Source organism: Schistocerca nitens, chromosome 2, assembly GCF_023898315.1.
Source record: "Schistocerca nitens isolate TAMUIC-IGC-003100 chromosome 2, iqSchNite1.1, whole genome shotgun sequence".
NCBI lineage: Eukaryota > Metazoa > Arthropoda > Insecta > Orthoptera > Acrididae > Schistocerca > Schistocerca nitens.
Window position 1 is genome coordinate 762,399,297 of NC_064615.1, and position 27,267 is coordinate 762,426,563.

The window sequence follows — 27,267 nt, forward strand, 5'->3', positions numbered from 1 at the left end:
ATTTGCTTTCATGAAACTTTCAATTATAGCATTGTTTTTGAAAAGAGGAAAAATTGGTCAAGGATATATGCACTTAATGCTTAGAAGGAAAACTACATTATTTTAAACAAGAATTTTAATAATTATTTATATTTTAAGATGCAGTTTTGGTCTTTGTATGATAAATTTTGAAACACGGTAATTTGCAGAATGCCACTTTGCATTCACTACACTGGTAGCTTGTGTCTTTGCACCACACTTTCCCAGTAAGCTTTTTGCCTCTCAGAGACCACACTACACATTGTTTTTGCTTCTGTTTCTTGCCTATTTCTGTCTCAATCTTTTCCAGAAAATGGTTTCCAGTTGATAGTCTGGAGAGTCCCAATGTACCAGGTTGTGGTTCGAGATCTCTGCTGTCTGCAAGACCTGCACAGATAGTTGTCATAAACTGTGATGATGCGAGGCATTTTCCAGTTACCTTGTTGTACAACATACTTGAATTTATTATCACCATTAGTATTATACGGAATGACAACTTTCTCCACCACTTCACAGTTCGGTGTTCAAAAGCCCCGTATGAGAGTCGTTGGTCTGATAAGTCAACACCTAACTTGTTTTTATTATAGTCCACCCCACAGGCTGGTTTTGACTTCTCTCTGCCTGTTGTATCAATAAACTCCACAATCTCAGCAGTGTGCCTTTTTACTTATCATGTGCACATTTCTTTTGTCCTTCCTACAGAATGCCAAAATATTTCCTTTATACCTAAAAATTAGTTCACCTCGCTGAAGTTTCAGATATTTTATAACAAAAGGTAATCCCTGTCTAGATTTTCTTGTAGTTCCCACAAGAGCAGTTTTTGCAGCTTCCAGTTCTGAAGCAAGGACTGGACTGGTGTAGAATCTGTCTGTAAACAAAGTGTAATCTTTTCCTGACAGATTCCCAAGCAATATCTTTACGAGTGTCACTGTGTCAGACCTCTCACCTGCATAAACAAAAAAATTCCAGACATAACCTGTCTCTGACAGCATGTACAGTTTTATACCATATTTATTTGGTTTCTGTGGCATGTACTGCTTGAAATACACACGGCCATGAAATTTGCACATGCCTTCATCAATTGTAATGTTTTGAGAGGATGTATATGCTCGCTGGAAATTAGCAGACATCATATCCAGGAGGGATCTCACCTTGTGCAGTGGGTCATAGGCAGCTTCTCCTTTTTTCCTAGCAACTGAATTGTCACTGATGTGAAAATTTCTCAAAATAGAAAGAAACCTGTCACAGCTCAGCATGTTTGGACAGAAATTACATGACACAACAGGATTCTTGGACCAGTGCTCTCGTATACAGGTTCTCACACTTAACACACATGTGGACTACAATTGTCAGAAACTTTCTTATTTCTATGAGAGTAACTCCTTTCCACTTTGAGAGCGAGCAGGTAGGGGAAAGGGAATTAGTGCTTTGTAATTTCGTTATGCTTTGTTGTGCATACAGATTAGTTTGCTGCTTTATATGATTCACCATTCTGTCTGTAAGTATACACAAAAAGATGTCTAGAGGTGTGCTGTTCTGGTCTAAACTGGTAAGGTTGCACTTTCCAGACTGTCCTGAGAATGTATAGATATTTGGCACATGATCAGTAGTCGTCCAGCCTTCCTTAGAATCGGTACGGCGCAAAGTTCTTGGTCTCACACTCACCCTTGTCGCCCACGCACTGCAGGTGTGGTATCAGTAGGAACAATGGCAATACATGCTTCTGAAGAATTTGGGCACTTGCTCTCCTCGTCTGAATCTACCATAAAAGTAGTATTTGCAAAGAAAATCACTTACTACAGTAGTTACATATTGAAAGCTCTTTCAATTGAAATCTGTATAAAAATATTGCGTATTTTGTTATCTGCTGCTAGATTTTGTATGAGGGCCATGAAGGTAAGATAAGAGAAATTAGGACTCATACAGAGGTGTATAGACAGTCATTTTTCGCTAGCTCTGTTAGCAAGTGGAAGAGGAGAGGTACTCTCCTCCAAGCACCATACAGTGGCTTGTAGAGTATGTTGGTAGATATAGATATAAAATACAGATTGACAATATCAAGAAAAACTTCTGTGAATTGGAAGAATACAAATGTAAGTTTGGGAACCTTTTCTAAAAGTTTGTTTGTGGGGTGTAGCATTATGTGGAAGTAAAATAAGTAGCATATACAAGAAGCGAAGATTTTAAATATGTCACAGAACAATTCTGAACATTGCAGCCAATGGAGGCATATTGAATCAAAAAACGGACTTTCTAGCATAACTTAATTAAAGTCACATCCTGAGGCATCCTGGAATATTTAATTCAGTAATATAGGGAATGAGTGTATTGAGGAGAAAGGGGGGGAAGATAAAAAAAGGATTTGTTAGTGGTAGTTGTGCAGAAATGGAGAAACTTGTGCAGAATACACTAATGTGGAGAACTGCTTCAGACTGGTCTCCAGACTGAAGATAACAACAATAATGCTACACCTACCACATAACTGGAAAACTGAAGGTGGTGACAAAAATATTAAGTTCTGTGCCTACCTCTACACTCCTTACGCAACCTTATAGTTGTGGCAAAGCTTACCTGAGTTACTACTACAATTTTCCTCTTGTCCAGTTACATTTGGAAATGGCTCATTCGAAGAACAACTGTTGGTAAACTTATATGTGCTCTCAGGTTTCTCAGATTTTTCCATCGTACTCTTTTCACAACACACTGTGTACGTGATAGAAAGTACTGTGTTGCTTGGTACTTCTCAGAACAAGCATTCGTGCAATTTTAACAGTAACCCTCTCTGGTACACACACTTCCTCTCTGTAGCTGCTGCCTCGGGAGTTCAGATGGCATGTCTGTGACATTCTTGTGCCTACTAGACAAACCTTTGATGAAACTTGATAATCTTTGGACCTTCATTGTCTCTCATATTAATCCTATGTGGTAAGGGCCTCAGACTGGTGTGCTGTATTCAGGAATTGCTAAAAATGAGTGTTTTGTGAGTTACCAGTTCCATAGGCCAACTACAGTTCTTTAGAACTCTGCAAAAATAAATAAATAAATAAAAAATCACCTTGTTGTCTGCCTTTCCTTCTATTAATTTTATTTGGCTGTTTCATTTTAATTCACTTCATATGCATATACCTAGATATTTAGTGGTTGTGACTGGTTGTAGTGATCGTACATCAATTGTGTGGTTGAACAATAATGAGTCTTTCTGCCTAATTATGTGCAATATGCTACATCTCTGATTTCCTGTATAATTTTTTGCCATGCAGTTCCTTTTATATAACTGTATCATCTGTGAACATTCTTTTGGAACTCTGTCTGTTGCAATAACTTTATGGGTATGGTGCTGTTAATTAATGAATGTTGTGAGAAATTCACATGTTATACACTGTAATTGTGGTGTGTAAGTAAATAATTAGTCAGATGCCAAAAAATGAAAATTTTGAGTACTGGTGAAATTCTTTTGTAAACACGATGGCCAATAACATATATTCTGATACGAGTACCAGAACAGAGGGAAACAGTGTTTACAGCTGTCCAAAAATGGCACTCATGTCTAACACCAACATCAGTGTTCAGAAAGTGAGTCATGCGCCACTTTTCTGTTCTTTGCTAGTGTCTTGGCATGCACTTTTGTGGATTGCTGACAATTGAAGTAGCTCTGTGATTTGTTTGCAACTGTAGGACATTGCTGGAGTAACTATTCCACATACATAATAAATAATGTATAAAGACAGTAAAGTGCAGCTAGAACTCCTCACCAAAAAGAAGAGAAAACTGTGGAGTCCATGGAAGTATGTACTGCTGCAATGTATTTACAAAAAGTTATTTCTCTTTCATTGTTAAGGTGCTGTGAAGTGTACTATTTAATGCAGCTCCCAAATGATAACTTTTGCATTCATGTTGGTGATAATCAAACTGGTCGCAAGTTTCTGCATGTGTGGCATGGGAGGGAATGAAATTGCTTCCTTTGTGCACAAAGTCTTTACATTGAATTACCTGTGAAAAGAAACTGATAATGTGGACCAAAAGCTGCTGTGCGCAGAACAAAAATAAGGTGACGACGTTTCTGTGGGTTTACGTAACAGCAAAATGTTACTTTACAGAAACAGAGTGCAGGTTTCTGATGAAAGGACACTGTTTTATGTCTTGCAATCATGATTTTGCTCACATTGAGAAACTAAACAGGCTAACTGCTTGGGAAGTTCTAAAAGATATAGTTCGCTTCATCACTGAAACTACGCACAACACCATTCACAGTAACTTTTATGCAAGAAACAGATTTTATGACTTTGCTGCTGCCTTCACTTGTGCACATATTTCAAAAGTATAGTACCAGACTGACTGCTGAATGGCTAGGGGATTGCTAGTTCCCTCAACACTTAATGCAATTGAAGGATTCAAAGAACATAACATCTTGAAGGGAAACATGAAGCCTTCTGAACTTCAACAATTGCAGCTGTAATCACTACACTGTGAGTCTAGGTTGTCTGAAGAAAAGAGAAGAGATTTAGCTAAAATGATTCCATTTGTAAACGAAGAGAATAAGTGGTTTTACCAGAACCTCATGAAATGAATAAAAATGGGCATGATGGCACTTGTATCATTATTATGTTGAAGCCATTGCATACAGAATGTTTTACTTTCTTCATATTTTGTATGATTTTGTTAATAAAATACAAACATGGCAAGAAACCTGTAGAGTTTTTGTGTTCATCTAGCAATCCCCAACTTTTATACTGCTTTTGTGTAAGTGCTATACATATATTGTTGATTATCTCTAAACCAGTTTTTTGGAACTTGACTCAGTATTTACTTACATGTCACAATTTAAAATACAGTTTATGTGTATTACTTCCTTTTGATTTTGGTATCACAAAATTCTCATAGTGTAGGGTTAACCAAAAGGAAAATACTTGGAAAGTTTGTGCTGTGAATATTCTTACAGTTTTCTTGTTGATTAATATTAAGGTAAGTGGGCCCTATATGAGAATGTGACTGGTTTCAGTCTCCTACCAAAACCAGATTGCATCAAAGGTTCTGTGGGGATAATTATAACTTCCATTCAGTTAATGCATCACCTCTTAATGGTGTGTGTTGAGATGGCTGCTAAACTGTAACCTTCCTTTTTCTGCACGCCACATGTTCTGACTGACACATGAAACAGTTTACTTTGATGGAGCCACTGCTTTGTGCACTCCAGCAGCTTCTCAGTTGACATGTAAAACTTAGTTTATCTTGTTTGGGTCCTCAGAATAGAAGTCAGACACGCTATGTGGAAGTACATAGCATTTGGTTTAAACTATGAAATACTGTGAAAATTTTGATGGTGTTCCAAAGCAAGTAGACTCTATCCTGCTTCAACGTATGCTTTGCTCCCAGCTTGATTTTACTTCTTTATAGCTACATCATATTATTCTTACCTCTATATAATCTAATCCAAGTCATATGGTCCTGATTATTTTGGTGGATGAATGTTTGTTATTGTTTCACATCAAAGTTGTAACCCATTTTACAAACTGCTTGAGTCTTGTCACTGTGTCTTGTCTTGTCTTTTATCCAGCAGAGTTGTCAAGCCTTCTATTGTATTCACAGTTATATCTGATTTTGTCCACAGCTGATGTGCTATCATTATCATTTCTCTCTTTTTGGTTTTTTAAATTTTATATCTTTTTTTTTATAAATATTGAATTTTATTAAATTGAGAAAATATTTGTAGGTATGGCAGAAAATTTGTGGTTGTTGGGAGCCAATCTGCTCGGAATGCTGCTCTGATGGGAGATGAAACGGATCCTGGAGTGGAACTCAGTCTCATGCATTATTGTCTTCTTGAGAGAATTGGGAGGTCACGCTATCATGGTGAAATAACCCAAGGGAAGATTAGTTTACAAGTAGTAGGAGAAGATCCAAAATCACTATTCTACCATAGGAAGTTCCTTGCTGCTAACAATTTTATAACAAAGCAGGTAAATTAAGATCTTCAAACTATATATTTGCAACATATTACAGATCTTAGTACTGTTTCTTAACAAAATTGAGAAATAATGATTAAGTTTAATGTGTCTTGATTAGTTCTGATGACACATGCATCTGCGGAATGATAATTGTATAGTAGAATGTGTGATACATTCCATGATAATGCACTTGACTCATGACAAATACATTATGTTGACTTCAAGGAAGTTTTGTTAAGTCTCACGAGAAATGAAATGATTGCATGACATTTATTGGCTGGAATATCCCCTTCAGGGATCAGCCGCCGTATTGCAAGTATTTTTAGTTGATGCCACTTTGGCGACTTGTGTGTCAATGATTATGAAAGTGTTGATGAAGGACACACAACACCCAGTCCCCTGCTGGGAATCGAACCTGGGCCCCTTGCGTGGTAGGTGGTAATGCTACCGCTGCACTACGGAGGCGGACAGTCTCACTAGAAACTTCAATAATTATCACAGAGGATGCTTGCACTTTCACAACATTCCATAAGCTACATATGCATGCTAACTTTTAAGCAATGGTGACTGTCTCTGGATTGTATGGTTACATACCTACAGTCCATTTGACAACAAAAGTAGGCTTGACGTAAATGCTTTGTGTGTCTGTGACAACCAAACGTAATGCAATTCTGTTTATATTTGTATCTCTCGAGGGGAGAAAAGTAAAATATGAACTCACATCCTGCCGTGCCACACAAAGATGTTTCAGGTTCAGTATCAATTTGAAGAAAGCCAGAACATGTCATGGATATTGACAAGCAGCAAATGTACCATTCACTGCAAAATCAATATAAATACCCCTCCACAACCCTCCCTCCCTCCTCCCCTACCCTCCTTCCCTCCCTCCCACTTATTCCCACTCACTCACTCACCAGCCTTTTGCATTCCATGGTTTGAAGCTAACAGCAGCACTGCCAGCTGTCAGAGATACTTTCTCGCTCAATGGAGCATAGTACCAGTACATGAACAGGTGCTAAAGTGCACTACAGCAAGAACCATGCTTCACTTCCATTAGTTTTGTTCAGACAAATAGAATTTTGTTGACTTTTGTTTCACTGACTTTTAGTTGGTCTTCTCTGAAGTCTGCAAATTTTTGCAAAAATGCCTGTTACTATATTGGTTGGAGTAGTTGGTAGTAGTAACTTCCAAGCCAACATCATAACCCATGATTTCAGTTTTTGTGAACAGCCACCACCAACAACCATGTCAGAAAGCAGTTAAAGAATGCACACTGACAGCAAGTCCAATCAGGTGGGAGATATTATGGGCTCTGACACAGGCAGCAGTGTCCAAGAACAATATCTCAGCTTCAGAGACATCAGTGCCTCGATCCTTATGTGAGGACCATGATATTGTGGTCTTGGAAGTGAATAAATGTCACATAACTGTCTTCCTCTCCAGACCGTTGTATGTAAGCAAGATGAACCAGCTGTTCGACTTTGCATGTCACATACTATAGAAGGATACCCCAATAAAGAACTTTAAAAGCTCCTCAAGTACAGCAGAATCTCCAATGTTGTGGCTGAAAGACTTTGTACTCAGGCACCTATTCCTACAAGGCTATACCGATTGACTAAATGTCATGAGGATAGCATGTCACTTTGACCAGTTGTTGGTAATACTGAGGTGTCAACATACAACTTGATAAAACAACTGGCTGCATAACTGATCTGTTTGGTAGGAAAATATGAGAACCACATACACAAAATAGAAGACTTCATTTGTCAGGTCAGGAATTTACAAGTTATACCATCAGATATGCTCATGAGTTTTGATATGGTTTCACCCAACTGTCAAAGAAGGGAGTACTGTTGCTCATTCGTGAGAAACTGGAATGGGAACTTGTTGTTTTGTTTAAGTGTGTGCTCACCTCAGCCTAATTTTTATTCATTCACCAATACTTCAAATGGACTGGTGGTGTCACATTGGTTAGTCCCTTGTCATCCATTGTGACTAGTATTTTTATGGACAATTTCAAGAAGAGAGCACTCCAGTCTTCAGAGTTTAAACCTATATGATTTTGGCAATACATGAATGACACCTTTATTATCTGGCCCCACAAGACTTCATTACTGGATGTATTTCTACAACATCTATATTATCTTGATTCTAACACCAAGCTTACAGTGGAGATAGAGAAAAACTGTGAGCTACCTGTCCTGAACCTTCTAGTGTGAAGAAAAGAGGATGATACATTTGGGTCTCATTGTGTACCATAAACATACACACGGACTTGTACTTACACCCCATCAGTTGTCACCATCCTTCGCTAGTGATGTGCTTAGGACATTGGTCCACAGAGCACAAGCCATATTGGATTCAGACAGCTGTGCCATCTGTGTACCATATTCCTGCAAAACAGGTATTCCAAGTGGAAGATATGCTGTGCTCTACATCCAGCACATGCTTTTTTAAGTTACCCCTAAGCTTCTCAAATATGAGGAGCTGGAAGAAAATGAAGAACAAATAGGTATGGTCATCTTGCCATACATCACCAGAGTCCTTTGAAAATATGTACATTGCTGAAAAAACATAAAGGTTTGTAGCTACGGGAAGTCATACAGTGGACAAAACTTGTTGCACCATGGAAGACTGATGCATCGGAAGTCGTACAGTGGATAAAACTTGTTGCACCATGGAAAACTGATGCATCAATGAATGACACACATCTCCAGACCATCCAGAGAAATCTGCAGTGACTGAGTATTTTCTCAGTACGGGGCACAATATGGACTGCAAAAATATCAAAATTCTCTCACCAACATCTTCATATTGGGGTAACTTAAAAAAGCAATGGAAATTCACAGCTTCACAAATCAGATTAACAAAGAAAGAGGATTTAAACTTAGCACATCATGGAATCCAGTGCTGGCAACATCATGGAATCCAGTGCTGGCAACATCAAGGTCCAGCAACCATAGAGAGGAACTATTGATCATACAAGGGATGATGCTTTGGTGGTGATGAATATATTCAGATGGAAATGGCAATAATGGTCACACATCAGTGCAGACATGTATGTCTGCTTGCAGCTTCTGACAGAGGATGCGGTGGGTGTCAATGACAGCGCACAGTGTAAATGACAGCTTTTGCGAGTGTGCGGTTGCCCTTGTTTCATTCTCCCCTGTGGGCCCGAGGGTTAGAATAGGCCCGAGATGTTCCTGCCTGTCGTAAGAGGTGACTAAAAGGGGTCTCACACCTTTCAGCCTTTATGTGGTGGTCCCCTGTAGGGTTTGACCTCCATTTTTCAAAATTTTCCTGAAGAGCAAGCCAGTTGGGGAAGGGCGCCTTACATAGTGCATCGTGTCCATCGCACATTGAGATCTTTATCCCACTTTCTCATTGTGGCAATGCAGTCCCACTCATCCTCCATCTCTTGAGTGAGGACACCTTCCTGGGTGCGTTTTCCTCCACCCACTATGCAGTGTCATTTTCTGCGCTGACGATGACTATGGAATTCTTTGCACCTCATATCCAGCACGATAGCCAGTCCATTGTGGTGGTGCCGCCATGTACCCTGTTGGTTGTAGCCCCCTGACTACACAGGGATCACTCTGCTTATGCCTGCATCGTTAACTCTCCACGTATGCCAAGGAGTAGGTACCCGTCACCCTGATGCATCGGGACTCCCGGAAATGGCCATCCTGCCAGGTGGCCTTTGTTACGGCTGGGTGGTGCCCGTGGGGAGGTCCCCTGGTTGGAGTGGGTGGCATCAGGGTGGATGATGCATGATGAAGCGTACCATGTCATCACTTGCTGGTGATCAAACGCCAGCAGTCTCTAAGCATTCCAAGTCTCAGTAAAATGCAAGGAAGTATGACCCTAAATCGTTCCCCTCCCTGGCCATACCGTGGGAGGAATACCAAGCTAAGGATGGCAGTGAACCTTATTCACCCCAGTACCTCATATGTATGAGAGCTGATGGGGACTCCTTTGCCTCAATGAAGCCTCAGTTTTTTGTAGAGCATTTAGAGGACAAGTTTGGTGAGATGGAGGGCTTGTCCAAAATGCGGTCAGGGTGAGTCTTGATAAATACGGTATCCTTTGCCCAGTCACGGGCATTACTCGCTTGTGACAAGCTGGGGGATGTTTCCGTTACCATCATGCCTCATAAGAACTTAAATATGGTCCAGAGTATTATATTCCACTGGGACATTCTTTCAAAGTCTGACGATGAGCTGTGCACCAACTTAGAACACCGAGGAGTTCATTTCATCCAGCACATCTATCGGGGTCCAAGGGATAATCAGGTTGCCACCGGTGCCTTCATCTTCGAGGGTGATACATTATCCGAGTAGGTCAATGTACTGGTCTGCCGCTTTGATGTCAAACCATATATCTCTCCCCCAATACGATGCTTTAAGTACTGTAAGTTCGGCCATATGTTTTCCCACTGTACTTCCAGCACCACATCTCAAGATTGTGGACGTCCATCCCATCCCAATACTCCATGTGCCCCACCTACCATCTGCGTCAACTGCTGAAAACATCATTCCCCTTGCTCACCAGACTGCAGGATTTTACAGTGGGAAAGGAAAATCGTGGAATACAAGACCCTGAATCAACTGATCTACACTAAGGCCAAGAGGAAATTTGAGCACCTACATCCTGTGACTATGACCACCTCTTGTGCCGCTGCTGTGAGAACAATTGTAGCCCCATCAGTTCTACAAGCTCCAGTCGGCTCTCAGAGCTGGAAGACCACACCTGCCCCCTTGATGGTGGGGGGCACTTCATGCTCTGTTGCTCCTGCACCACCTACCTTGGGAGCACTGTCCCCCCAACCCATCAGGGACACCAGTCCCCAGTTCTCAGCTGGAGAAGCATGAGTCTTCTTCGGCTCCTCTCACTAGGAAGAGGTCCCTTGGGTCACTCCCTTCCCAGGTTTCTGCTAGTGGGAAAGATGACACCCACCAGTGGCTGAAGTGCCCAAAAGCAACTGGTCGTAGGGCTTCACGATCATCCTCAACCCCAGATGCTGAATCAGTGAAGCCCTCCCAGCTAGAGAAACCCAAGGATCAGCAAGAGAAATCCATAAAGAAGACCCCCAAGCCCAAAGGAATTGAGGTGGCACCCACACCACTGCTGCCTACAAGCTCTGCGTCTGAGGATGAGGTGAAGATTGTGGCATTCACTGAGGACCTAGATCCCACCAGACCCTCAAACACAATAGATATAGCCTGTTCAGGAAATAAGTCGGTGGCAGCAGGTGAACCTGAGGCGTAGACTGCCTCATTGAGTGTTTCACACCTTCCCAGTCCCACGATCACGTCATCCTCCAGTGGAATTGCAGTGGTTTTTTCCACCACCTGGCTGAGCTACGGCAACTGTTAAGCTTTACACCCGCTTTCTGCATTGCCTTCCAGGAAACCTGGTTCCCAGTAATTGCGGACCCCTGCCCTTCATGGCAACTGGGGATATTACAAGAACTGTAGTGAATATAATAGAGTGTAAGGTGGTGTTTGCGTTTATGTCCTGAACTCAGCATGTAGCCAACCTGTGCCCCTTCAAAATCCTGTTGAAGCTGTGACTGTCAGGATACGGACGACGCAGGAAATAACTGTCTGTGACGTATATCTCCCTCCAGATGGTGCAATATCCCTGAACATATTGGCTGCACTGATCGATCAACTCCCTAAACCTTTCCTACTTTTGGGAGATTTTGAAGCCCATAACCCCTTGTGGGGTAGCTCCATGCTTACTGGCCGTGGCAGAGATGTCGAAAATTTACTGTCCCAACGCAACATCTACCACTTATATACTGGGGCCGCCACACATTTCAGTGTGGCTCATGGTAGTTACTCGGCCATTGATGTATCAATTTGCAGCCCAGGACTTCTCCCATCTATCCACTGGAGAGCACATGATGACCTGTGTGGTAGTGACCACTTCCCCATCTTCCTGTCACTGCCCCGATGTCATGCCCATGGATGCCTACCCAGACGGGCTTCAAACAAGGCAGGCTGAGAAGCCTTCACCTCTGCTGTCACCGCTGAATCTCCCCCACGTGGTGCCATTGATGTTGTCATTGAGCAGGTCACTGCAACGATCGTTTCTGTAATGGAAAACACAATCCCTCATTCTTTAGGGTGCCACCAACAAAAGACATTCCCTTGGTGGTCGCCGGAAGTCGCTGAGGCAATTAAAGAGCGTCAGCGAGCTCTACAGCAGCATAAGTGGCACCCTTCCCTGGAGCACCTAATAGCCTTTAAGTGGCTCCGTGCCCACGTTCACCAGCTTATAAAATGACAGAGAGGTTCGTGTTGACCATTGGGTGCCATATGCCATCTTCCCATATTGGGACGAAGATCAGACGTCTTTTTGGGTACCAGACCCCAACGGGTATCCCTGGCATTAACATGAACGGTGTGTTATCTACTGAAGCAAACGCAATTGCCAAGCACTTTGCTGAGCACTATGCTCAAGCATCTGCGTCGGAGAACTACCCCCCTGCCTTTTGCACCATCAAACTGCGGATAGAAAGGGAAGTCCTCTCATTCAATACACTTCACAGTGAATCCTATAACACCCCATTTACAGAGTGGGAGCTCCTCAGTGCCCCTGCACATTGCCCCAAGACAGTTCCTGGGCCGGATCTGATCCACAGTCAGATGATTAAACATCTATCGTCTGACTACAAGCGACATCTCCTTGTCATCTTCAACCAGATCCGGTGCGATGGCGTTTTGCCATCGGAATGGCAAGAGAGCACCATCATTCCGGTGCTCAAATCTGGTCAAAAACCGCTTGATGTGGGTAGCTACCAACCCATCAGCCTCACCAGCTTTCTTTGTAAGCTGCTGGAACGTACGGTGTGTTGGCAGTTCGGTTGGATCCTGGTGTCACATGGCCTACTGGCTCCATGTCAGGGTGGTTTCTGTCAGTGTCGCTCTCCACTGATAATCTTGTGTCCCTCGAGTCTGCCATCTGAACAGCCTTTTCCAGACACCAACACCTGGTTGCCATCTTTTTTGACTTACGTAAAGCATACAACACAACCTGGTGACATCATATCTTTGCCACATTGTATGAGTGGGGTCTCCGGGGGCTGCTCCCGATTTTTATCCAAAACTTCCTATCGCTCCGTACTTTCCATGTCCAAGTCGGTACCTCCCATTGTTACCCCCTTCTTCAGGAGAATGGCATTCCACAGTGCTTCGTATTGAATGCGTCTTTATTTTTAGTGGGTATTAATGGTCTAGCTGCAGCTGTAGGGCCGTCAGTCTCACCTTCTCTGTACACAGATGACTTCTGCATTTCATACTGCTCGTGCAGTACTGTTGTTGCTGAGTGGCGCCTACAGGTAGCCGTTCACAAGGCACAGTCATGGGCTCTAGTCCACAGCTTCAAGTTTTCAGCCGCGAAGTTGTGTGTCATGCATTTCTGTCGGTGTCGCACTGTTCATCCAGAACCAGAACTTTACCTTAATGATCATCCACTTTCTGTGGTGGGGACATATATCAATTCTTAGGGCTGGTTTTCGATGCCTCAGGTAAGCGGAAGTACTGGCAGCACCTCAATGCCCTCCGCTGCCTAAGCAACACCAACTGGGGTGCAGATGGCTCTACACTGCTGCAGCTCTACAGAGCCCTTGTTCAATCCCACCTTGAGTATGGGAGTCTGGTTTATGGTTCGACGGTGCCCTCAGCGTTGCATTTACTCAACCCAGTGCACCACTGTGGTGTTCGCCTAGCGAAGGGAGCTTTTAGAAGGAGTATGGTGACCAGTGTCTGGGTGGAGGCCGGAGTCCCACCATTGAAGGTTAGGCATGCACAACTGCTTGCCAGTTAGGTTGCACATGTTCGTAGTTCACCTGTGCATCTGAATTACTGTCTCCTTTTCCCAACCACAGCACTTCATCTCCTGCATTGGCAGCCCAGGTCAGGGCTTACGATTGCGTTTCACATTCACTCCCTTCTGTCTGAACTGGAGTCCTTCCCGTTAACCACCTCTCATCGAGGACCATTCACGTACACCTCCATGGTGTACACCTAGGCCGCAGATTCTTCTGGACCTTTCACATGGCCCTAAGGACTCCGTTAATCCTGCAGCTCTCTGCTATCACTTCCTCTCAATTCTCGACATGTGCTGGGGCCATGAAGTGGTTTACACCGATGGCTCAATGGCCGATGCTCACGTAGGCTTTGCGTATGTTCATGGAGGGCCTATTGAAAAGCACTCCTTGCCAGATGGCTGCAGTGTTTTCACTGCAGAGCTGGCGGTCATGTCTCGTGCTCTTGAGCACATCGGCTCATGCCATGGCGAGTCAGTTCTCCTGTGTACTGACTCCTTGAGCAGCCTACAAGCTGTCGACCATTGCTACCCTCGCCATCCTTTGCTAGCGTCCATTCAGGAGTCCATCTATGCCCTGGAACGGTCTCGTCATTCACTGGTGTTTGTGTGGACCCCAGGACATGTCAGAATCCCAGGCAACGAACTTGCCGACACGCTGGCCAAACAGGCAACACAGAAACCAATTCTGGAGTTGGGCATCTCTGAAACTGAGCAGCATTTTGTCTTATGCTGCAGGGTTTTTCGGCTTTGGGAGATGGAATGGCATAACAGCTCACACAACAAACTGCATGCCATTAAGGATACTACGAATATGTGGAAGTCTTTCATGCAGTCCTCTCGCAGGAAATCAGTTGTCCTCTGCCGGCTCCACACGGGCCATACGTGGCTAATGCATGGTTACCTCCTCTGTTGCGAGGACCCACCTCGGTGTTGCTGTGGCTCACAAATGATGTTTGTCCACCTGTTGCTGAACTGCCTACTTTTAGCTGCTCTGCAGTGGACTTTTAACCTTCCCAGTACCCTACCTTTGGTGTTGGGTGACTGTGCCTCAACAGCAGTTTTACGTTTTATTCGTGAGGTTGGGTTTTATCATTTGATTTAAGTTTTAGCACATGTCCTTTGTCCCTCTATGTTCTCACCCTAGTGCTTTTAGGTTGGAGGTTTTAATGTGTTGCAGAGTGGCTGGCTTCTCCTTTTTATTCTCGTGGTCAGCCAGCCATGGTAATATGCTCTCTTGTTTTGATCTATTCTACATGTTTCTTACGTCTCTCTGTGGTTTTCTTGTCCGATTTTGTCCATTTTAGTGTTTGTTGCCCTTCTGTCATTCTTGTGGTTTTTCTCCTTTCTTCCAGCTGTGTTTTGTATGTCTCGATTATTTTACTCCCACCCTTGAGGAATTATTTTAATCGGAATGAGGGATCGATGGCCTAGCAGTTTGGTTCCTCAACCTCCTCCCCCCCCCCCCTCCACCCCCACCCCCACCCCTCCACCTCTCTTTTAAGCCAACCAACCTTGTTTCATTGACTGACAGGTGGAGTAGTGGTCCTTCCTGTTATCTATCAGGAAATCTTCACTGTTGGGCATTGCATTTGGCACCTTCACCCCTGCACATTTCCTACTTAGAGTGGTTGAAGCAAGAGGCTTTAGTCATAGCTCAGCAATGTGTTTCTCACACCTGAAGGTGTCAATCAGTTGCACCAAGGAAATATTGTGGGAAGTTCACCATGACATTTGACTTCTCACCCGAGAACAATTCTGGAACTTGTCCATTGGGAAAGCATTGTGCATCGTTATTGTTCATGTAGACAAAATTGTTAGGTAAAGTGTGGACACAGAAGTAGCTGAGTGTGTTCCTGTTATAAAGCCTTAGCATGAATTCCTTCAATCCACTGTTCCTGTATTCTTTCACCTGAGGAGGCAAACCAAATAATTAATATTGCTGCATATTCCTGACATGTCAAATCATGTATTATACACAAATAAAGACATGGTATATGTAGGGGAAAATAAGATTCATTCAGTTATCTATAAATTACATATTATGCTGATCACATCCAATGAATTTCAGGTTCATCACTTGAAGACAGGAGCACAGAATTGTTCAGGAAGCTTATTACACTTGCCCCGGTTCTATGTGGAGCGCAAACCAAAAGCTTTGTACTTAACAGAGAAAGTAATTGAAATTTTAAAGACCCGGACAAATTATATTGCTGAATATGATGAAATAAGACAAGAATTACGACTGTCTAATTCTCTGAAAAAGTTATTTAAGACCTTTGATTTTCAGAAATTTGTGAGAACAGACCAGGTAAGTGTAGTGTGCTATGTGAATTTTTAATCTGAAACTAACACCAAAAGATTTTCCAGTGTGTGTTTTGGTGAATTTTGTTTGAAAGTGGTTTTACTCGTAGTAAATATATTGTTACATTATTGAAGAACATCTTTGTGAATGTATGGTTTTATTCTAAATATTGTCCAGTTGCATAATTTTAAAATATTTAATATTTTAGAGTGTCCATGACATAGTGAAGAGTAAAAATAGATGTAGTGATGTCATAATAATAATAATGATGATGAGATGATGATGATGATGATGATGATGATGATGATGATGATGGCACCACCAAATAGAAACAGGCTAGGGACCAATTGTATCCTCAAAAGAAGTGTTATCTTGTGTCACTATCCTACAGTACAGGGTCAAAGTATGAATATTACACACTTCCTCCTGCTTAGACAAATGGCGCAAACTGTTTGAATTTTTTTGCATTTTATGTGGTCTATGGTGAACCTTAAGAGGCTTCTTGAGGCACCGTTAGTTCCTGGGCAGTTCGTCAGAAAACACAAAAAAGGTGTTTTTTTACCAAAACCAAACTGCAGATTCCAAGATGACTATTTACAACAAATGGCTGAAATTGTCATGATGTATTCCTAAGATGCTGATCTCAAACAGTCTTGAAAATTTTCTTGATATTATTATCCATTTTCCAAGATACAGAGGTTCAAAATTGCCCTACTTACGGGTATACTCATAAAACATAAAGGTAAAATCTGGTTGGAGGTGAAAATGTAGTTTCAAAGTGATTTAGCTTGGATAAATATGTTGTAAAGTGTTTATGTGATCATCAGAATGGTTCCGTTAACCCCATGTTGTAGTACTGAAGCACATGCAAAATTTGTGTGAAATGAAAATCCAGCCTGAGGTGTAAAAATAGTTTTGTGTTATTTCAGTTTCGCATAAGTAAACTATCAAAATTTTACTCACCCAAGAATTTCTTTTCGTAAGACTGAAGTGACCTGCTGTGGGATGGAAAAGAAGAGAACCAACTCAAAAATGCTCCTGTCAGACCACAAAAAAGGCAAATATGCTCCTGTTTAAAAGACTCTGACTGAAAAGTAATGTACATGACATTCTACATTTATCAGCATCTTTAAAAATTTTCCCAAAAATTTTGGCTTATACACATAGTAATACTTTTTTATGCTTAGAGAGGAGGAGACGTAACAGTGGGAAAGAGGCAGAAAAGTAATAAATACTGGATGACGGCAGACTTCTGTTGTAATATAGGAAGTGTGATGGAGACAGTGGCAGTGTGAGAGAAAGAGAGAGACACAGAGGTAGTGGAAAATAGTTCAAGAGTGACAGAACATTGCAAGGAAGAGAGTGAAGGAGACACTGTCAGTGGGACAGGAATATAGAGAAGGATGAAGTGGAAGTGGGTGAGAGCCAGTGATAATGAGAGACAGAGTCAGTGACAATGAGGAAGATAGAGATAGTGACAGTGAGAAGAGATTGCAACAGCTGGGAGGAATGAATGAGGTAGTAGCAGTGAGAGAGAGCAAGACAGATACAGTGACAGTGAGAGATGCTGGTAGGACAGAATGAAGGAAACTGTGGCTGTGAGACAGTGAGAGTTACAGAGACACAAAGAGGTAATTACAATGAGTTGGACTGAATAAGTGACTAGAATGGATAAGTGGGATTGGATGGATATGAGCGGCTTACAGTGATGGACTAGTGGGTGTGAGTGAATTACCGTTATGGGAGCTTGTGGGAGTGAGAGGTGAGCTGCATGTTTTGACTGCGAATATGTTTGCATACCAAAGTTTATGGGGAAAATTTTAAAGATGATGAGGAAGGTAGAATGAGGTGGCTGACAACCAAATTTTTAGTCAGACCTTTTAAACAGGAGTATTCACCTTTTTGTACTCCAGTAGGAGTTTATTTCTAGTGCTATTCTATCACCAAACTTCTCCTCTAGAGTTTGACCAAGCAAAGTGTGTCCCAGTGTGAAACTATCATGTTTTTGACCTAAATGTTACCAAACACACCCTTTACAGTCAGTTATGAAGAATAATAAGAACTATGTGTAAACAGCAGAAAAAATATGAATGAGGAATAATGGAACAGTTTATTTTTAACTTTACAGTATTTATATTGTCTTGTCATATTTTGCCAGTACTCTCATGAGGCCTTCATTCCTAATAAATTTGTATTAGTTCTCTGTGACTGACAGAAATCCTGATTGTGAAAACCTATTACTACTTCATAATCTTCCACTTGCGCCAAGTTCCAGAATAACTACTTGTCTCACACAGTGTTCAATAATGTGGTCCGCTGTATTTCATGACCCAGGTGCAATCTTTGCTTAGGCATCGTGTACTTAATTTCTATCATTTCAAACAAGTTTTTGTACTCTTTCAATAACATTAGCACTTCCTCATATGGCTCCAAAAAGTCTTTACTCATGGAAACAATACAAGGCAAGAATGTGCTGGGCTGCAGTTAGCGCCAAGAGATGAATGCCTGGCCAGGAGTTGGTTCCCAACCCACTGACTCACCATTCCAAACAAAGCTACACTGCCAACAACAGTTCATTTGAGTGCTTGTTTCTTTCCATTGCATGTGAATTTTTGTGTTATGCAACTAATAGTGAAGTACAGTAGGCCTATACTGTATATTAATGTGCTGTGATCCTAAAACTGTAATTTCAACTTTAATGAAGAACATAAGCATACTGTACAAGTAGGTACAAAACTTTCAAACCTTTCAAAATGACATACAATACAAAATACTGCAGTACATATTAGATGTTTTGCTTTAAAAGTCTGTCTTTTTAAGTATTCTCTGTGCACGCGCGCGCGCGCGCGCACGCACGCACGCACGCACGCACACACACACACACACACACACTCTCTCTCTCTCTCTCTCTCTCTCTCTCTCTCTCTCTCTCTCTCTTACGTCAACTCTGTTCAGTTAAACTACTCTAAATTTTCTGTTTTACCAGGCAAGAATATCTATAAGGATTCACTGTTCTCATCAGACTTCGACCACTCACTAAAGTGCACCATATAAAAAAAGCTGGGGTCATATATCTTCCACTATGCCGTACTTCCAACACACTAGAGACATCTCAGTAGAGTCCATCCGGAATACACTGGCCGAAGCAGTGACCAATTTTTGTCCAAAGCACTGGGCGAGTTTGTTCATTTTTTCAGAAGGGGAGGCCAACAGTGTTTCCCTCCTTTCAGCCAGTCTGCAATGACAGAATTGAGGCACACATTCTGCATTCTTTCTCAAACAATTTTATGGAAACTATTCAGTAAAAAATTTCATTTCTGCATTACTTATATCATTATATATCAGCTTCATGATGACATGCCCATCAGTGATATTTGCATAGAAGTAAGACACAGTGCCAAATTCGAAAAAGTTTGCAACAATAGGGGTTGCTATGATTTTGCATTTGGTGCATATTATATATTATTTTGCTGTGTATGAAATTTAGCTAGCATACTGAATTTTTCTGTGGACTTGGATGGAGGTTTCTATCTGTCACCAATCTCGAGAAAATTGATCTGATGTAGCATATTTATTTGCAACCAAGTGTGCCAACAATAAAGTCAGAGTGAAATGTCCACAACATTCCCCATGTTTCATAAATTGATTGAGATGTCGAAATGAGATTTTGGCAAATGATAGCACTGAAAGAGGAGAGTATTATGTCATATGGTTATTATGCAAAATTTCATTATCTACCATGTTATTCCACTAACTATAACTTTTTCGATGAAAGTATGTAATTTTTGAGGGCCATCTACAGCTGGTGAAATGAGAAATGCTATGGGGTTTGGAACAACATAAGCAAAGACATTATACATTTATTTTTGTACTGAGGATGTGCTTTTTCACAAGCTACTGGCCTTACTTTTCTTCAGTTACATGCTTAATAAACTTAATAATCCACTGTTTGAGAATTGTCTCGCACTTGCATCTGCACAACATGTTATTGAAGTGTCATGTGTAAACTCCACTGTGTTTTGGCAAAAGAAGCAAATTCTAACATGGTAACAAGAGAAATGTGTAGCCTTTACTCAAAATTCGCTGCTAATGACACTTCTCTGAAAGTTACAAATCGTTAGCAAACCAGGTGAAAATAAGCCGTTGCTTTTGTTGCATTTTCAGCAGGATTATTTTTAGATACTCACCAAAGCAGAGAGGACAGATCTTTTTGAATGGTCACCATGAAAATGTGGATGTGGAGAGTCACCACTTAATATTATCAAAATAAAGTGAAAATAGGCTCCGGTTTAGAACAGCAGACACCCCCCCCCCCCCCTGCACTACTGCTCTCCCAAAGCATGCCCTGCCGATGGCGCACCTACCGGCCATATTATTTTGCATGAACTGTACTAGACACCACCTTGTCCAGTGCCAACTTTTCTTTTTCTTTTATTTAGTTGCTCTGGGTTTCTACACCTTATGTGTGCACAGGAGTGTATACACCACAATGAGCAGCCACAAAAGTAAAAGTATTGAGAAGAATGAATGTAGTATTCATTTATAGAGGTTTTTTCCATTCATTGGTTCTCAAAAAGTACTTGGAATGGCTTTCTTTTAAAATAGCCAGGCTTTTTGGTTTATTACTTGTTCAGTATTAATGTGTCATAGGTGCGGCATTTCATTTCACAGAACTAATAATACTGTTATATCAGGTCTTTATGTAACATAAGTGATGTAACCTTCTCGCTAATAATCAGTGTGCCGTTTGCATCACTATTTCTTGAAATTTAAACTCATTCCTAATTACTTGCACTGTTTGCAGCTGTACAGAATGAAAAGCTTGTCATCCAAATATATTTATTTTCTGTGTCATTTAAGAGAATCCCTTACCGTGCTTTACATCCGGGTGCAAAACCAAGTGAATGGAAACTCAAAAATAATGATAAGGAGAAAACTATACGAGTAATCCAATTGATAGATCCAGATATGAATGTGCAAGACCTCTGGGCAAAAGACGATGAATTTGAGGAACCAGAAGATAGTAACACAGGTATTTGAATCATAAAATTCTGTATTTTGTGGTTAATATTTGGTGGTTAGATTAATACTGTGAGTATGCCTTGGGTAAAAATAAGTCCATTTGATTTATTGTAAGGGGTGGTCAGAAACAGTGTGAAAAGCTTGTAAGGGTTTGCAGGGTAGGCTGTGCTTACAAGGGAACCTCCCCATCGCACCCCCCTAAGATTTAGTTATACGTTGGCACAGTGGATAGGCCTTGAAAAACTGAACACAGATTAATTGAGAAAACAGGAAGAAGTTGTGCGGAACTATGAAAAAAGGAAGCAAAATATAGAAACTGAGTAGTCCATGTGCAAGATAGGCAACATCAAGGATACTGTAAGCCCAGGAGCGCTGTGGTCCCGTGGTTAGTGTGAGCAGCTACGGAACGACAGGTCCTTGGTTCAAGTTTTCCCTTGAGTGAAAATTTTAATTTTTTATTTTCAGACAATTATCAAAGTTCAGACACTCAACACATAATCAAGTTCGCTCTCCAAAATTCCAGGACATTTTCAGATTTGCTTAGACATATGCAGTATTTGACGGTCTACACACGGAAAAATTTGAAAATGTTAAAAACAAGTATTGACAGAGCACAGGGAAAACTGTGCGACTGTGAAACTGTTGCATTCATTTGTTGCAGTTTATGTGACAAACTCTTATGTTTTCATCACCTTTTTGGGACTGATTATCACATCCACAAGAAAACCTAAATCGGGCAAGGTAGAAAAATCTTTTTACCCAATCGCCAAGTGTACAAGTTAGGTGGGTCAACAACATACCCTGCCATGTGACGCACATGCCTTCACCAGTGTCGCATAGAATATATGAGACGTGTTTTCCTGTGGAGGAATCGGTTGACTTATGACCTTGCGATCAAATGTTTTCGGTTCCCATTGGAGGGACACGTCCTTTCGTCCACTAATCGCACGGTTTTATGGTGCGGTCACAAAACACAGACACTAAACGTATTACAGTGAACAGAGACGTCAATGAACGAACGGACAGATCATAACTTTGCGAAAATAAAGAAAGTAAAACTTTTCATTAGTGGGAAGACTTGAACCAAGGACCTCTCGTTGCGGAGCTGCTCACGCTAACCACAGGACCACGGCGCTCCTCAGGTCAGACTCTCCTTGATGTTGTCTATCTTGTACATGGACTATTTAATTTGTATATTTTGCTTATTTTTTTCATAGTTCCACACAACTTCTTCCTGTTTTCTCGATTGATCTGTGTTCAGTTTTCCAAGACCTATCCACTGTGCCAACTTATAACTAAATCTGAGGGGGGTGCAATGGGGAGGTTCCATTGTTAGAATTAATTGTTAAGGAAAAAAATGTATGTGTTGTGCCATTTCCAAGTTAATTAGCATTGAAGTTAGCGAATCGGGCCATTGTGCATTCAACAGCAAGTGGCCCACCAGATACAGTTAGTGTCACTTGTTCCTTTAGCATAGACAATAGCGCACAAGACGACTCAGCCTTGGATTGACCATTAGTAGCGTCCCATATCCAATTTGCACCAGCCTTTTGTTCAGTTTTAGGAAACCAAACGAAGAACAAGTTTGGCGACACCATCTCTTGGGGGCCACTTGAATGTATGTGCGCAATGACTTGACTGGCTAACTTCAATGCTAACTAACTCAAAAACGATGCAATGTATCAAATTTTTTCTTCATAATTATTTCTCGCATCCCTACAAGCTTTTCAGTCTGTTTCTGATCACCTTGTATATTTATAATATCACTAATCACTAAATGTTTGTAGTCTCTTATTTTTGGCAGTATTTGCTCTGTACCTGACTATGTTCTCTTTCTGTACTATCGAACATACACCAGTAAATATGAAGCAGAGAATTATGCAGAAAAAATACATGCTTCAGCACCTAATGAAGAATTAATGGCGTATTTCAAGCAGTGCCAGTCAGCATCCAGCAAAGTTTATTTGTACGCTTCACATTATCTGTCATTGGTTGTACATAGGTGATATAAATACTGTAGGCATTTTTAAGCAATTGCAACATGAGATACTTTTTGCTTACCATATTTGCTAGCCTAATCTTACATTTCATCTTCTCTGAGATTGGCTCTTGGCTAGCTATCGAAACTCAGTCCCTAACCAGCTGTATTCAAAGATCAGTGCTGAGCTTCCAAGCATTCACTGAAATCTGTATGTATTTCAAAAATACTTTTACAAATTTTGAGGGCAGATTCCTTACAATAAACTGAGAAAAAAAAAGTTCATATAAATATATGCCCAAAAATCCTTCATTTTAGAGTTATTAATGAAAGTTTACAATTTAGGTGATTGGAGGACATCAATAAACAAATGCATACTAAATACTTGAAATGTCCTCCTCTTCCTTCTAAGGTTTATTTGTATGCTTCGAATTATCAACTGTCGCACCTTTTCAAATACTCATTGATGGTTTTGAATGGTTTTGCAGTCTTCCATGACACGTTGGTAAAGAGTTTCTGCATCAGCGTGGTCTGCTGCATAGACCAATTGTTTAAGATGCCCTCAGAGATAATAATTCAAAGGATTGAGGTCGGGGGAATGTGCAAACCACAGAACTGGTCCACCTCTACCTATGTATTGGTCATGGTAGATACCAGGCAGTGCAACTCGAACACTGAGATTAAAACATGCTAGAGGTGCATAATAAACCATATGTTTCTTCTTATTTGGAGGGGCACATCGCCTGGTAGGTCTTGAAGGGTGTTCTGAATAAAGTCCTTGTTGACAGCAGCTGTAAGACGTACTGGGAGAACACATGGCCCTACAACGCAGCCACTTACAATTTCAACTCACACACACAACTGATGCTGATGTCTAGCCTGTTCTGTAGCATGAGGATTGCAATTGGCCCATATATGTTAGTTGAGGAAGTTCGTTATTCCATCTCTTCCAAACATTGCCTTATCTGTAAACAAAACTGAAGAGACAAACAACAGATTGGTAGTTTGTACAATGAACCTCCAAAAAAGTTCTCCTTTGGTGGGTTATCAGCATGCTAAGGCCCTACTCATGTTGGAGATGATACAAATAGACGAGTTGCTCGTGAAGTACATTATATGCTGAACTTGGTGCTGTACCGCATTCTAGGTCCACTTGTCTTGCAGCAATAACTGGCTCTTCTTTGAAAGCCCATAGAGCGTGGTCTTTCTGGACAGACATACAAGCAACATGCTGTCTTCCTGGGCCCGTAGTCTTTGGTACCGTGGATCCTTTCTCTGCAACGCAACAGTACACGTTACCAAAGAATGGATGACTCGGCTGTCTTCAGTCTGGAAACACCAACTAATACTGCTGTGCAGCCTCATGAGCACTACAGTTTGTGCAATCATACATAAAAGTCACATCTTCCAGCTCACAAAATGAATATCCTGCCATATTTGAATGGAACACTGTCAGTTAACTCACTGTCTGTAGTAAATGCACACTATGAGCACATTGAAGGCAGGTGAAAGAAGAAGGTAAACAAGCTGCCCTAGCAGCACAATGCCATCCAGGATACAATGAGTCAGATGGGAGCATAGATAAGTGAAGTTGTAGGCTGGAAAGCCATTGAATGTAAACCTTTATTGACAACTCAAAAATGAAAGATTTACAGCAGTATGTTTAGATAATCTGTTCCTTGTTTTGTGTGAGCAACCTGTCCCATAAGATTGTAAAAGTATTTTTGGAACAGCCTGTATAAATATACGATCAGTTAAAATGCTACTTTAACCCTCAAGGAGACATACTGTTTTTCATAACGGAAGCATGCACTACGCACTTTGTACACGTGTAAAGAACAGCAATTATATGTTACCAAGGTAAACATGTATGAGCAAAATCACAGTTTGATCCTAGTTTAACTAAATAACAATAAAATAAATTCACATTATATGAGCTATATCACTGTTCAATTAAACAGTGATAAAATAAAATTCCATTATATCACTCTGTTGCAGCGTACAAGTGTTACCCCACACTAATTACCTACTTGAAACATTAAACTGCGCAGTTGCATCAGATCCTTGCCAACCACTTATTTGACTACTATTTATCTTGTAGATAACTGCCTCAGTGTGGGATTGTTCTGCTAACTCAAAATCTGGGTCATTTTGTTGGATGGATCGTAAAGGTGTTACTCACCATGCTCACCTTTTATTTTATATTGCAGCAGCTCATGTGGTTGTATGACAATACAATGTGTAACTGTTTTAGCTGAATCAGTAATAAAGGAATAGATATGGGTTCAAAATTGTAAAACAGCAGTGGAATGGTACAGGCAATGTTTTTTTGTGATTGGTGCTCTTTATACATAGACGTGCCCACTCAAGGGTTAATAAAATGGTTTCCTGATGACTCCCCGAGCCAAACTGACTATTCATTAAACTATGTAGTCTCCACATTGGAGTGAGTCTTTCATCAACTTCATTATTTCTGTAAACACTGATGCGATGGTAAGAGATGCTCAATTTTTATGGAGTTTATATCCTGATAGGTGGCACGTGCTGTGCACTGCTCACTCACAAGTCGCATAGGTGATTGTGACAACAAAATGAACAAATTATTTTGCAACAGGCCACTAGGGGCTAGTGGTATGTTGTATGAAAATAGTCAGACATTTAGCAAGTAGCCCTTGACAACTTCTAAACATTTTCTAACAAAGTTCAGATTCACTCAGTGGAATATGTGTTTTGTATAATGGGAAAAGAGACTGGTAATGAAACCAAAAAGATCTATATAAGCTGCTATAAGACCATCAGTTCAGTGTTGAAATGGCAGTTACTTGCTGCATAATTTTTAATTTGCATTGACAGTTTTACATATCTATGCTGAACCTAATGTGGTACAGCATCTCCAATTTATTGCCCTTTTTTTTAACACAAGCTATACATAAGATTGTTGTCATGAAAATTTTTGTTCTCTGTATTTACACAGTATCACCAGGGAATGTTGATCAAGTGCTAGACCGGCCATTACTCAGCCAAGCTTACTATGCAGTTGAAGCAGCTGGTCCACAAGGTGTTAGTCAGCTAGAGCTTGCTGCAGTAATGGGCATATCAAAACTACAGTCTAGAACAGTATGTAGAAACCTATTACGGACGGGTTTGATAGTAACATTTATGAATGACATAGGGAGACAGAGAGTATCCAGGTAATATAACTGCTTTCTTATTAATATGAAAAGTTGATGTCATTTGAGACTGTAAAGCAGATGTGAATTGGTATTAATTATATGTTACAGTGCTTAAAATGATACAGATTTGTATTTTATAACAATCTCCATATCACATATCATTATCTGTATTTAATTTTGTGTTAAACATGATTGTTTATAAAAGAGAGGAATGGGATGAGACACTCGTAGTATTAAAAAAAAAAAAAAAAATCAGTTGTAAAGGTGAGCTCGAGATATTCTCTGCCCACCTGTAGTGTTTGTTCTGTAATGCCCAACTATGCAAGGAAGAAACTGCATCCACAGCTTCTGTTTACGTGTACTGGTGTCTCATTTTGTCTTGTTTTGATTCGTTTCATTAATGTAATGTGTTTCAAGAACTCAGGATTTAAGAATAGTAACAGTCAAGGGCATCCACGGAAATGTATGTTGGGGAGGGGGCAACGGGGGGTGGGGGGTGGGGGATGGGGGAAATCAGATTATAAAAGTGCCATTTTTTTGTATATTTGTACTGATCAGTTTGAAGACATGTCATGTCATAAGAATTAAATTTTGCAGATGATACAAAAAACTTACTGTATCCCAGCAAATTGATGGTTATTCATTCAATATTTCTTATCAGTAGATTAATTGTGCAGTGTAACTTCATGTGTTATCAAAATGTTACATGAATTCCGGTGGTTTTCGGTGACTAGAGGAAGCAATGTGGTGCTGATGTGCAAGACTCACATGTCCCCTTCATCATAGGACTTACTTGGAGGTGCTTTGCCGATCTTCTTCTCAGGATAGTCGGCTGCAACAATCTGCCCAACTTTTTCTCCGAAGATATGATGCTGTTTGGAGGAATTTTCTCTACTCTTAAAACGATTGCATACACTTAGGATACTTTTAAATCAACCCTACTGTATTTCACTTCCACAAACAGAACATCACATAACGGTTTTCTCATAAATG

The 27,267-nt window shown here is 40.9% G+C and overlaps 1 protein-coding gene across 2 annotated transcripts in view; it reads left to right on the plus strand.

The window, feature by feature from the left end:
- LOC126236994 (general transcription factor 3C polypeptide 1) overlaps window positions 1-27,267 on the plus strand; it is a 351,606-nt gene that overhangs the window by 75,788 nt on the left and 248,551 nt on the right. For both annotated transcript variants that reach the window (XM_049946720.1, XM_049946718.1), the window contains exons 5-8: window positions 5,729-5,975; window positions 15,868-16,107; window positions 20,962-21,133; window positions 26,076-26,292. In XM_049946720.1, coding sequence (XP_049802677.1) covers window positions 5,729-5,975; window positions 15,868-16,107; window positions 20,962-21,133; window positions 26,076-26,292 — 876 coding nt within the window. The remainder of the gene's footprint in view (window positions 1-5,728; window positions 5,976-15,867; window positions 16,108-20,961; window positions 21,134-26,075; window positions 26,293-27,267) is intronic.